The sequence below is a fragment of the Lactuca saligna genome, chromosome 2 (genome assembly GCF_052625555.1).
Source record: "Lactuca saligna cultivar CGN05327 chromosome 2, ASM5262555v1, whole genome shotgun sequence".
NCBI lineage: Eukaryota > Viridiplantae > Streptophyta > Magnoliopsida > Asterales > Asteraceae > Lactuca > Lactuca saligna.
This window is the reverse complement of record NC_136418.1, coordinates 134490866-134503776: the sequence shown is the minus strand read 5'-3', so window position 1 is coordinate 134503776 and position 12911 is coordinate 134490866. Positions and strand designations below refer to the sequence as shown.

The window sequence follows — 12911 nt, the reverse complement described above, 5'->3', positions numbered from 1 at the left end:
AAAACACTTAGCCAATATTAAAACCGCTATCCGGTTCTAGTTCCAATATTTTAAGAATCACATGTTCCGGTTACATATAATTAGGACGGGAATCACTTATTCTCATCCCTACTTAGAGCCCTATCAAGTTAAATAAGAAGAAATTATATCCATTAAATTTTCCGTTAAAAAAATAAGTAAGTCGGTGATGACAATATTGACATCACTATCCAAGGGTGATGAGAATCGACAAACCAGGTTTTCTTTCCACTTTTTTCAACAATATATTGCATTATGATATGTTCTTTGGACCAGATATATTTATTATATTAAAACATTATACACAAAGTCGGGCCAAAACCCATTGCCATGTTACTTGAGCACCAGTTTTGAAACCCCCCTCGATCTCTTCTTTTCTTTTTACATTTTTCATAATTCGTAAAGATTCTCACTTTGGTGACTGTGGTTGATGGCAATCATGGTGGTTTTCCTTGTCCTATTTCTGATTAACCCAGGAGTTTCACAGACAAACAACAGCCAAAACAATATTAACACACCCATCAGATCATTCTGTGGTCGTAACCCTCCGATCATTCTATCAAATTTTGTCAACAACCGCAATTCTACCCTAGCTGAGATCAGAAGAAAGCTTTCAAGCAACGATGTCTTCTATGCTACAGCACAGAGTTTATCAGAAAAAGACTCCGTCTTTGGAGCTGCTTTGTGCAGGAACTACCTCTCCACAGCTCAGTGTGTGGCTTGTTTCGATGAGGGTGTAGCTCAACTAATCGGCTGCGTTACAGGCAATGGCGCTTATGTTTTCTTGGATGACTGTTTTGTCAGGTAAACTTTTCTTGTATCTATAAAATCTACTAATTCAAAATTTTAATTAGTTGAAGAAGCAACCAGTTTTACAAAACTCAATTTTCCCTGTCTTCACCAACTTTTTTTGTAATTTTAAGATTAGTAACTTTTTCCGTTTTTTTTTTTTTTTTTTTTTTGCACTTGCATATTGTTGACAAAAGAAAATGTAACTGTGTTGCCTGCTAATGCCGGCAACTAATTTTCCCTGTCTTCACTTTTACACAATGCCTATATTTACTTTATTTCGTTTCATAAAAAATATATAGAAATGTAGTCCATAGTGTTATAATAATGTATAATAATTAAAATATGTAGTCCATGGGCAGGGACCTACATATATTTTAGATAGGTCTTAGGATCTACTGAATTTTAATAACTTTTTAAAAGTTATATAAATTTTTTTAGGATCTATCTTGTAGTATGGAAAAAATTGAAGGCCAATGTAATTTTTAATAAGTGAACCATGTGTCATGTGTTTTAGATTCGACATTTTATGGGGTATTTTTATATGGTTCTATGGATAAATCTAAGTATATGGTTCCATATTTTCCATATATTCCTTTGATTTGATCCATAAAACATTATAAAAATGCATATTCATCTTAACAAATCAAAAATATATTGTCATATATATATATATATATATATATATATATATATATATATATATATATATATATATATATATATATATAATTAAAGATAATTCAATTTTATATTATATTTTACTTATTATTCTATATAAAGTTGGAACGAAAATATCCACACGTTATTTGGAAATTGTGACTTCTAAAACTGTGAAGCGGTTTAAAGTTTAAAGGATAATAGTCAAACTTGCTTGGAAATGTCACCATCAAGATACAATGAATACTGGATCAATTCAACGACTACCTTTTCTCTTATTTGCGTCAAAGTACATGACTTTTGTACCAGAAGTCACATTCAATGTTTGGTGGCTTGGAATTTTGCAGGCTACATATGTCTTTTATTACTTGTTATTTTCGTGTCATATTTCACCGCCCATTCATTTTAACTTTATTCTTCAAAACAAAAAAAATTGTGGCATTTCATTTTACTTTATTTTTTTTCTTTTTAAATAAATTTATTATAATTTAAAAACTATAGTTTAATAACTAAATTCAATTAATTAGCATAGGTATTTCTAGAGGACAAGGAACACGTAGTCGAGGAGGATTATTTGGAGGACGAAATGACTTAATTAGTTAGGTCAAATATTAAGAAGAAAAGGGTTATGGAAAAAAAATGATAGCCCTAGTACATAAGTGGACGATGATGACTCTAACAAATAATTTTCCTTGTGATTTTTCCAAAAAAATGAATACAAAGCTAAATGGTGTGTTCACAAATCTAACTCTAGCATGGTCCAATACCACACCTTCCAATTCCAACAAGAGGTTACATGTACGTCTTACTCGGATTATAAAAAAAAATTTAGATCAAAACATAGGCTAAAATCTATTATTCAAAAGGAAAAAATCTCACAATCTCAAATTAACGTTGTTCTGTCTCCAAAGAATTTCACAACATTAGTGGGCACCATGGAGTTAGGTATATCAATTGGCTTAATTTGGTAGGAATGGATGATCTAATCAAGAGTACGATTGTGAAGAATGGTTAGGGGTGAATGGGTGATCAAAAACCGAACCGCAAACCGAAAAAAACCGCATAAACAAAAACTGAAAAACTGAAACCGAAACCGAAATGAAAACCAACGGTGCGGTTTTTAGTTTTGCAAAAACCAAAAATATTCGGTGTGGTGCGGTTTCTAGTCTTGTAAAAAACCAAACCGTACCGTGTGTGTGTGTGTGTGTATATATATATATATATATATATATATATATATATATGTGTGTGTGTGTGTGTGTGTCAAGTGTTGATATTTGAAATAACAAAGAAATCATGACAATTAGAATTTCTATAAATATAAATATCTATCTTATTAGAGAATGATTGTATACTTTTAAGTATACATATATTGATATTTACAGAAACAAATAATATTTATTATATTTTTTTTTAACATTTTAATATTAAGAGTACTAGTGATGACAATATCATTTTTATAAATATATTAATTGATATTATCGTATGTAACTGTGAACCAAATATTATATTTAATTCATATTATATTCAAGCATTTAAACCATGTTGAATAAGTGGTTATGTCATTTGATTTAAAACCAAGAGGTGGTGATATTGGTTCATCTCCAGGATATCATTTGGGTTTCAATTTTCTCAGCCTTATAAAAGTATCCCCTATCGCATTTGAGAGAAAACCTTCACCATTCTCACATTTCATATAAGATAGTCAAGTCTATAGCTTTTAACCCACATCTTTGAGGAGTTGCACATTGTTGGGAATGAAAATTTTGGCTATCCTCATATCTACATAAAGTTTTTCAAAAAGTGATTAACACTTCTCATCCGAGTCAAAGTAACTATTTGAGTTACCTGAGTTTTAGTAAAAAGGCAAAACAAAAAAAACCAAATAAAAAAACTGACAAAAAACCGCAAAGAAAAAACCAAACCATAACAAACTGAAAAAAAAATTGCAAAAACTGAACGGTGTGGTTTCTAAACTTTAAAAAATCAAAGTTGCGGTTTTCGGTTTGGTTTTAACCATAAACCGCACCGAACCGCACCATGCTCACCCTAAGAATGGTGACTCGCATGGTTTACATTAAAGTGTTTGTCTATACACATCAACGAGGTGGGCCAATACTTCTAAGAGGTTTTGGATTTTGGATTGGTGATATGGTTACCTGCTATATGGTTAATCTTTTGTGCATTTAAGAGCAAAGATTGGAAAACATTATAGAGGCTCACGTACAACCCATTTGGGGAACGAAGAACATGATACACATGGATCTAAATTTTTTAAACCATATAAATTTCTGTAGATTCATTTTCCTTTATTTGGCCAGTGTTGCTTATGCTATATTGGTGATTTTTGTGATATCAATATATTTTAGGGTAGTTAGTATTGTTATCAAGACAAACTGATTTCTATTTTCTATTTGAGATTGGAGGTGTGGGGTGCACATTCGAATTGTCAACGCTCCTTGCGAGGTCAAAGTAGCAGAGCCCTTAGCGGTGATTCCCGCCAAAAATAGGTCGTGAATTTGTGTTTCTCAATTCGAATTAGGCTTGTAATTCAGATTTATCTTACTTCTGAATTTGTGTACCCTAGGTAATAGGAAAGAGTTACAGATTTCAAGGGTGTATTGAAAAAACATGATCCTAGAAATTATCCAAGTTTACATATTGTTATTCTGATTCCCTAAAACTAACACGCTACACTCGGATCGCTGCTCTATTTTCTTGGACAAAAATTTTAGGGATTTTGGGTAGAGCTGCTTTCGGTTATTTCGTTCTTGGCTTATTGAGGACAACTCTGATTAGATAGTCAAAGATAGAAGGCATACCAAGCATGATTTGGATTAGATAGTCAAAGATAGATGGCATACCAAGCACGTTCAGCTTTCCATTTTCCCTAAAATCAAGAGACTTTCAAAAAACTTAAGAAAATTAAAAGCATGGCATCATTAAGAAAAAGGTGGAAGCCATAGAAACCATTGTAGAATTTTCCTTGTTGGATGAAGATTTCATTATGGATAAGGTATAATGTATTTCTATACTCCAAGATTTCAAAACCAAATCTCTTTTGAATCTAAGGCAAAAGCTAAGTAGTAAATAGGCCCTTGATGTCGATGAGAACACAAGTTATCTTCACGACTTGTTACAATCGATAATAAACAACCTCAATATTAATGGATCTTTGGTTTCTTATCCGAACATAATCAAAGATGAGATTTATAAATACTTTACAATCAAAATTCAAGATCAGGTCATGAACAGACACAACTTTTATAGCGAAAAAGTCTTGAAAATCATGGAAACATAAAATAATTCCTTGGAAGCACCGTTCACATTTGAGTAGATAAAGAGGCGGTGTAAGGTTGTGGAAATGAAAAGGCACCTAAACCTGACGGTTTTACTTTCGCAATTCATAAATAATTCTATGATATCATGAGCACATAGATCATTGACCTCATTGGATATTAGACTCATTAACCTCAGTGGGTACATAAAAAAATTATTTCCAAAGTACTAGCGAAAAGCCTCAAGAATGTTATTTAGTAGCTTATTTGCAACGACCAATCAATTTTCATTTCGGAGAAAATTATCTTAAATGTCGTGTTAGTATAGTTAATGAGGTCATCACTTGTGCCAATAAGAAGGGAAAATAATTCTTATCTTCAAGGTGGACTATGGTAAGTGGTTCGATAACCTTAATGGAACTTCTTAGATGATATGTTGAACTCCGTGGGCTTTTAACCGGAGAGTTTACCGGAAAATCATGTTTTCCCTGTCACTTTCCGATCCTTCAAAACTTTCCGTAGCAAAATCACTATCATTAAGATTGGGTGCCCATGTTGATTAATCAATCGTGTTTTCCATCACCTTATAACCATATAGTTCTCATCGTTGCCTTAGGTGGGACGGTTAGAATTATGAATTGGGAAGATTAGTATCGTGATCCCAACAAAGAATATAACTTTACTTTGAAACCTAGCCCTCGCTAGCTTCTTAATTAATACTATTAGTTGTTCTTGCTCTCCAAAAAATATCAGTTAAACATGTCAATCATATACCTACCAAGATATTATCTCATATATTATGTTTGGCCAAAAAGATTGTTAATTTGGATTGTGGGCGTCTTATTTACTATTTACTACAATTTGTGAAATAATCAAATTTTAGTATCTTCAACAAGTTTGGGAAATCATTTCTAACGAATCAAAGCCCTTTGTTGTTAAGGTACGAGAACTATAGTGACTTCTATGCTAACCCAGATGTGGTCGAGGATGCTGGTATAGCCCCACTTCAATTATGTGGCAATCAGATGCCATATCAGCCATCTATTTTTACCCAAGCTGTAGATGGGTTGTTATCAGATATTAAAGATGCCACTCCAAAAACCACTAATTTCTATGTAGCATCTACAAGGCAAAACACAAATGGAAATGGAAATGGAACTGTGTATGCTATTGCACAGTGTATTCAAAATATAACCCAAAACATTTGCCAAAACTGCATCAATGCAGCGTATACCAGTTTATCAAATTGTCTTCCTAACACAGAAGGAAGGTCTATCTACATGGGTTGTTTTGCAAGGTATTCAGAGACTCCATTCTTCAACGATAACCAGACAACAGACATCACAAATTTTATAAAAGGTTAGGCTATTACTTGACATTTCAAGTTTCTTTGGTTTCTAATCTAGTGGTACTGAATCCGTTAATTTTTTCCTTGATGATTCATAAACAATATAATAGTTGTTGGGCATTCAAGTAACGTGCCCAAAATTGTTGGAGCAATTGGCAGTGTAGCTCTTATATTCATTTTGATTGTTTATTGGTTATGGTTTCGACTGTTAAAGAAATCTAAGAAGATAAAAGAAGGTAATTATAAAACTTTGTATTATTTCATAGTGTATTTGTTAACAAAATGTTACGCTTAGCACCATCATACTGATTACATTTATCTTTATTTATGTCAACCATGTGATGCCTTTATAGGCGAACCAGACCTGGATGGGAGAATTAACTACAATTATAAACATCTGCAGTCCGCAACAAACAATTTCAGCGAAGATAATATTTTAGGAAGAGGAGGTTTTGGTGATGTGTTCAAGGTATTAAAAATGAACTTTTTATATTGCATTTTTTTTATTGTGTTATCAGTATTACACCAAAACATGTTAGTTATTATAGCTTTAAAATGATATCACCTCGGTTTTATTACCTACTTAATTTCATATATTAGTGATCAAATGGGAGTGCGTCCTATTATTTCTTTGCTATTATATGTTTGAATCAACGACATTAAAACCTAAATTATTAATATGACTAATTTCTTCTATATATTTTTATTAGGCGCTTCTTGATGATAACAATATTGTGGCTGTTAAGAAAATTCAAGTGGGGAATGCTAAAGCAAAAGAAGAATTCGAAAACGAAGTGAAGCTCATAAGTGACGTTCACCATCGAAATCTTCTTCGTCTCTTAGGATGGTCAAGCGAAGGATCTAATCTACTTCTTGTCCTTGAATACATGCCCAATGGCAGCCTTGATAGATTCTTGTGGGGTCAGCTATGTTCTTATACATCATCAATGATAATTATTAAAATTGAAATAGATGGTAATACTAATATATGTCTTGATATATAATGTAGGTGCAAAAAAGGGGACTTTGCACTGGAAACAACGATATGACATAATATATGGGTTAGCCAGGGGTCTTGCTCATCTTCATAATGAATTCCATGTAAAAATCATACATAGAGACATAAAGTCAAGCAACATTCTCCTTGATCATGACTTTCAACCAAAAATAGCAGATTTTGGGCTAGCAAGGTTTCACCCAGATGATCTAAGTCATATTAACACCAAGTTTGCCGGGACATTGTAAGTTTCATTAATATATATATATATATATATATATATATATATATATATATATATATATATATATATATATATATATATATATATATATCTTTGGTTATTTAACGACTCTAATGATATTGTTGATTTTTTATTGTTACATAACAAAATACCAGGGGCTACGCAGCGCCAGAATATGCACTTCATGGTATTTTATCAGACAAAGTGGATACTTATAGCTTTGGCATCGTAACTCTTGAAATCATTAGTGGAAGAAGGTGTAGTGACAGGAACATTGAAAGAACATCCGTGGATTACCTGTTGGAACATGTGAGATACCCCGTTAATATTATGCTCCCTTGGTTTATATATAGTAAAGTAAAAAATAATACATATAATAAAAGAAAATAAGAATTAAGAACAACGAGAGTAAGATTTGAAGGGTTTTATACAGAAAAATCGTTGGAAATTTTTTGATAAAGTGTCAAATGATTTTTTAATAGAAATATCTCATTATTTTGGGAAAAGCACATAATGTTTCATTTCCTGTTAAAATAAAATAAAAATGATTTTTTCATTAAATTAGACAAAACATTAAATAATCCGGACTTTTGTATTTAATTTTTTAAGGATTTTATCCAAAATTTTCCCAAAATGATATAATTTTTCTACATAAAACCCGACATTTGAATTTTAAGATCTGGTCTTAAGACCGTTTTAGACTAAAGTCTTCTACATCCCTCACACATACATACTCATAAAAAACTATATTTCGAGATGGTTGTCTTGTTGAAGCAGGCGTCAATTCTTTAGTGTTACAATAAACCTTTTCTATAATTAGCTACTTCATATCAACTTAAGAAATCTTAAACTAAAAACTAAGATCATAGCTACAATACTTATATTTTAGTAAAAGATAAATAAATTTTACTGTAATAATGTGTTAAATGTATGGCTCATGGCCTTGTATGTCTGTATATATAGATGTAAAGAGTCATTCACAATAATATGGTATCGTAGACTTCCAAAAATCTTTCACAAAATATTGCCTCTTGGTTTTACCTTTCATGTCATCTTCTCCTACACCGCCGAAACCTAGCTGTTTTCGACTGCTTCTTCTCTTCACCAATGACCACCTCTACATCCCCAATATCAAGTTCTACACCCCTCTCATTCTTGACCTATAACATTTCAGTTATGATTCGTCGAGAGAGCTTATCACCACACATTATGAAGGTTATGAAGTTCTCAATCACATTAATGGTTCATACGATCCCCCTTCTCACAATCCTATAGATCTTGAATAGAAGAAAGTCAACTTTACCTTGAAGATGTAAATTTATGACACCTTTTCACAATATATTCTTCAAATGGTGCTCAAGAAGGACTCATAAAGTTAAAAATATAGTGTAAAATTCAAAGTCAAAAGTAAAATATCAAGTTAAAAAAAATTCAACTTACATTTTAAAAATAGTTATAAGGAAAATATTGAATACAAAAAATATAAAATAACCTAAATCTAAAATTTGAATTAACTAAAATTATCATATCATATCATCTATATATATATATATATATATATATATATATATATATATATATATATATATATATATATATATATATATATATATATATATATATATATATATATATAGATGATATGATATGATAATTTTAGTTAATTCAAATTTTAGATTTAGGTTATTTTATATTTTTTGTATTCAATATTTTCCTTATAACTATTTTTAAAATGTAAGTTGAATTTTTTTTAACTTGATATTTTACTTTTGACTTTGAATTTTACACTATATTTTTAACTTTATGAGTCCTTCTTGAGCACCATTTGAAGAATATATTGTGAAAAGGTGTCATAAATTTACATCTTCAAGGTAAAGTTGACTTTCTTCTATTCAAGATCTATAGGATTGTGAGAAGGGGGATCGTATGAACCATTAATGTGATTGAGAACTTCATAACCTTCATAATGTGTGGTAAAATTTAGTTTATTTATGATTACACTTTAGGTTTGATATATATATTTAACCCTATTAACCAAATTATAATCATTATTAGGAAGCCACTAAGATTTATCACTTTTAGCTATTTACAAAATAGTTTTAAGTTGTTTAAGTTAAACTAAAATCTATATTTAAGTTGATCATATAATGTTATATTCAAATTTATAATTTCAGTATTTTATAAAAATTGTTAAGAGGTTGTAGCTTCAAAATTGTAATGATTTACATCCAATAATATATTAAAACTAATAAATTAAGTATAATATGTTTAATGTTAAAAAACATAACTTTATAAGTAGAATTAAAGATATTATTTTAATATTGAAATTTAGTTTATATATGATTACACTTTAGGTTTGATATTTGTTTAATCTTATTAACCAACTCATAATCATTATTAGAAAGAGATTGAAAAGTCATAGGAGTTTCAAACAAATGTGGTGAAAGGAAAAATATATGGGAGTTTCAAATGAATGTGGTGAAAGGAAAAATCATATATATATATATATATATATATATATATATATATATATATATATATATATATATATATATATATATATATATATATATATATATATATATATAGATGATATGATATGATAATTTTAGTTAATTCAAATTTTAGATTTAGGTTATTTTATATTTTTTGTATTCAATATTTTCCTTATAACTATTTTTAAAATGTAAGTTGAATTTTTTTTAACTTGATATTTTACTTTTGACTTTGAATTTTACACTATATTTTTAACTTTATGAGTCCTTCTTGAGCACCATTTGAAGAATATATTGTGAAAAGGTGTCATAAATTTACATCTTCAAGGTAAAGTTGACTTTCTTCTATTCAAGATCTATAGGATTGTGAGAAGGGGGATCGTATGAACCATTAATGTGATTGAGAACTTCATAACCTTCATAATGTGTGGTAAAATTTAGTTTATTTATGATTACACTTTAGGTTTGATATATATATTTAACCCTATTAACCAAATTATAATCATTATTAGGAAGCCACTAAGATTTATCACTTTTAGCTATTTACAAAATAGTTTTAAGTTGTTTAAGTTAAACTAAAATCTATATTTAAGTTGATCATATAATGTTATATTCAAATTTATAATTTCAGTATTTTATAAAAATTGTTAAGAGGTTGTAGCTTCAAAATTGTAATGATTTACATCCAATAATATATTAAAACTAATAAATTAAGTATAATATGTTTAATGTTAAAAAACATAACTTTATAAGTAGAATTAAAGATATTATTTTAATATTGAAATTTAGTTTATATATGATTACACTTTAGGTTTGATATTTGTTTAATCTTATTAACCAACTCATAATCATTATTAGAAAGAGATTGAAAAGTCATAGGAGTTTCAAACAAATGTGGTGAAAGGAAAAATATATGGGAGTTTCAAATGAATGTAGTTTAGCCCCTTTTGGATTATTGGTCCATGACCTTGTATGTTTGTGTGTGTGTGTCTATATATATATATATATATATATATATATATATATATATATATATATATATATATATATATATATATATATATATATATATATATATATATATATATATATATATATATATATATATACTTGTAATTATATCTATTTGTGGGATGACGAATCATTCACCATAATTTATGAAACGAAACAAACATTTTGACTAAGTATGCTACATTTCATTTTACAACAAAATTGTTGTAATAGGTGACTAATTACCTCATTACTCGGCACAGTTAATTATTCATTTATGCATCAAGTAATATTTCACATTTTACCAATTTATTTATTAACAATATATTTTTTATACCAATTTATGCAATAATGTTTCACTTTCCAACCAACGTACGCAACCCACCAATTATGAAAAAATACATCAACACGTTAAACAAGTTACTAGCAAAATGTTGCATATATATATATATATATATATATATATATATATATATATATATATATATATATATATATATATATATATATATATATATATATATATATATATATATATATATATATATTGTTCAGGAAATAAAAGGTGATTACATACTTTGTCTAAAAGATACTTTATTATGTAAATTGCATAAATTGTGAGCTCGTATTGCATAAATAACCACACATCCATTTAATAAATTATTGCCAATCATTTAATAAAACTGCATAAATTCCCATCGATGCACATGCCTTATGTTTAGATGTTTGATCTTGATTTACACATGTAATTGTTTAGATGTTTGGTCTTGATTAACTAATGTTTAATTTGTTATCAATTAATACTTACTCATAAATTGTTTGTTAATATTCTATAAACAGGCTTGGAAGTCATACGAAAGTAAAAAGCATGTTTCGTTTATTGATGAGACGCTAGATGTGAGCCATAACCAAGAGGAACATATGATGCATATCATTGAGATTGCTTTGTTATGCACTCAATCACCAGCTTCAAAAAGACCAACCATGTCAGAAGTTATTTTGATGCTAACAAATGGCCAATTAATGGGGATTAGACAATTAACCAGACCTACTCTCATTGATCATGATAGGAGGATTCATATAGGATCTCCATATATGGTTACCAACATTGGTAATGATTTTGGAATGCCAAATGGATCAGAGGCAAGAAAAAAGGCACAAGTATATAACAAAGTAGACATAATGGAGAAGGAGGTCAATGTTGCAACAATCTAGATATTTTTCTTCTTACCTTGATAATCCTTAGGGTTGATCAATCATGGTGTGTTTAGTATATTGCTTAAAAAGGAAAATGACCAAAAAGAGGTTGCTTGAAACTCTCTTTATTTTATTTTTTTAATTTGGAAACCCAACCCATTCTATGTTGTTTAATAAAATTTAAGGGGTATATTACGTAAATTATGCAAAATCTTAGGTATCTTACCTAACAACTGTCCCACATAACTTTGGCATTATTTTCATAACATAATTTATAAAGCACTTGCCACCCTTTCTTCATAAGCTTTCTCTTCTACCCCCCCGGCTTATGTGATACACTGATACCGACTCTTTGCCATTATTTTTCTCAATTTTTTCATAAATCCGTGTTTTTTTAGTATTCCAAATACGGCAACATCTTTGAACTTAGTGCCGGCATGAAAATAAGATTGAAACTATTCTACAAAAATCTAAAAGACAAAATATCATTTAGAAAACAAATCAGAAATAAACCTTTAAAAACCTTTTAGCACTCAACTAAATCACTCGATATCAAATTCCGATATAATACATTGACCGCTAAATAAAGAATGGTCATGCAAGATAATCAGGAGGAAATACCTTTTCAGTATAAAACCTTTCGAAAAATCCATAAACCAAGTTAAATCTAATTATTCTCACATTGCTCTCGTAAGTGGAATTATTTGAGAGATTTAATAATAAATTTAGATGATTCAACTAAATAACTGGAAAGTACATAGTCTTTCAAAATAACAAACCAAACAAAAGATAACAAAATAAAATGATAAATATCCTTGTCATGAAAAGACTTCATATTGTTTTCCTTCCTCTGTTTAGGTTTTTGAAGAAAGGAATGTTTGAATAAATTGCTTGC

At 29.2% G+C, this 12911-nt stretch overlaps 1 protein-coding gene across 1 annotated transcript; it reads left to right on the top strand.

The window, feature by feature from the left end:
• The first annotated feature begins 240 nt into the window (after positions 1-240).
• LOC145031702 (cold-responsive protein kinase 1-like) lies at positions 241-12208 on the top strand. Its single transcript, XM_078980307.1, has 8 exons — positions 241-822; positions 5686-6104; positions 6204-6329; positions 6447-6562; positions 6804-7014; positions 7103-7334; positions 7490-7643; positions 11660-12208. The coding sequence occupies exons 1-8, from the start codon at positions 449-451 to the stop codon at positions 12032-12034; spliced, it is 2007 nt and encodes a 668-aa protein (XP_078836433.1). The 5' UTR covers positions 241-448; the 3' UTR covers positions 12035-12208.
• Positions 12209-12911: the final 703 nt, after the last annotated feature.

Coding starts and splice junctions, on each gene's coding strand:
- LOC145031702 (XM_078980307.1), top strand. CDS start 449: ATGGCAATCATGGTGGTTTTCCTTGTCCTATTTCTGATTAACCCAGGA. Junction 6,105..6,203: donor CATCACAAATTTTATAAAAG/GTTAGGCTATTA, acceptor ACAATATAATAG/TTGTTGGGCATTCAAGTAAC. Junction 7,015..7,102: donor CCTTGATAGATTCTTGTGGG/GTCAGCTATGTT, acceptor TATATAATGTAG/GTGCAAAAAAGGGGACTTTG.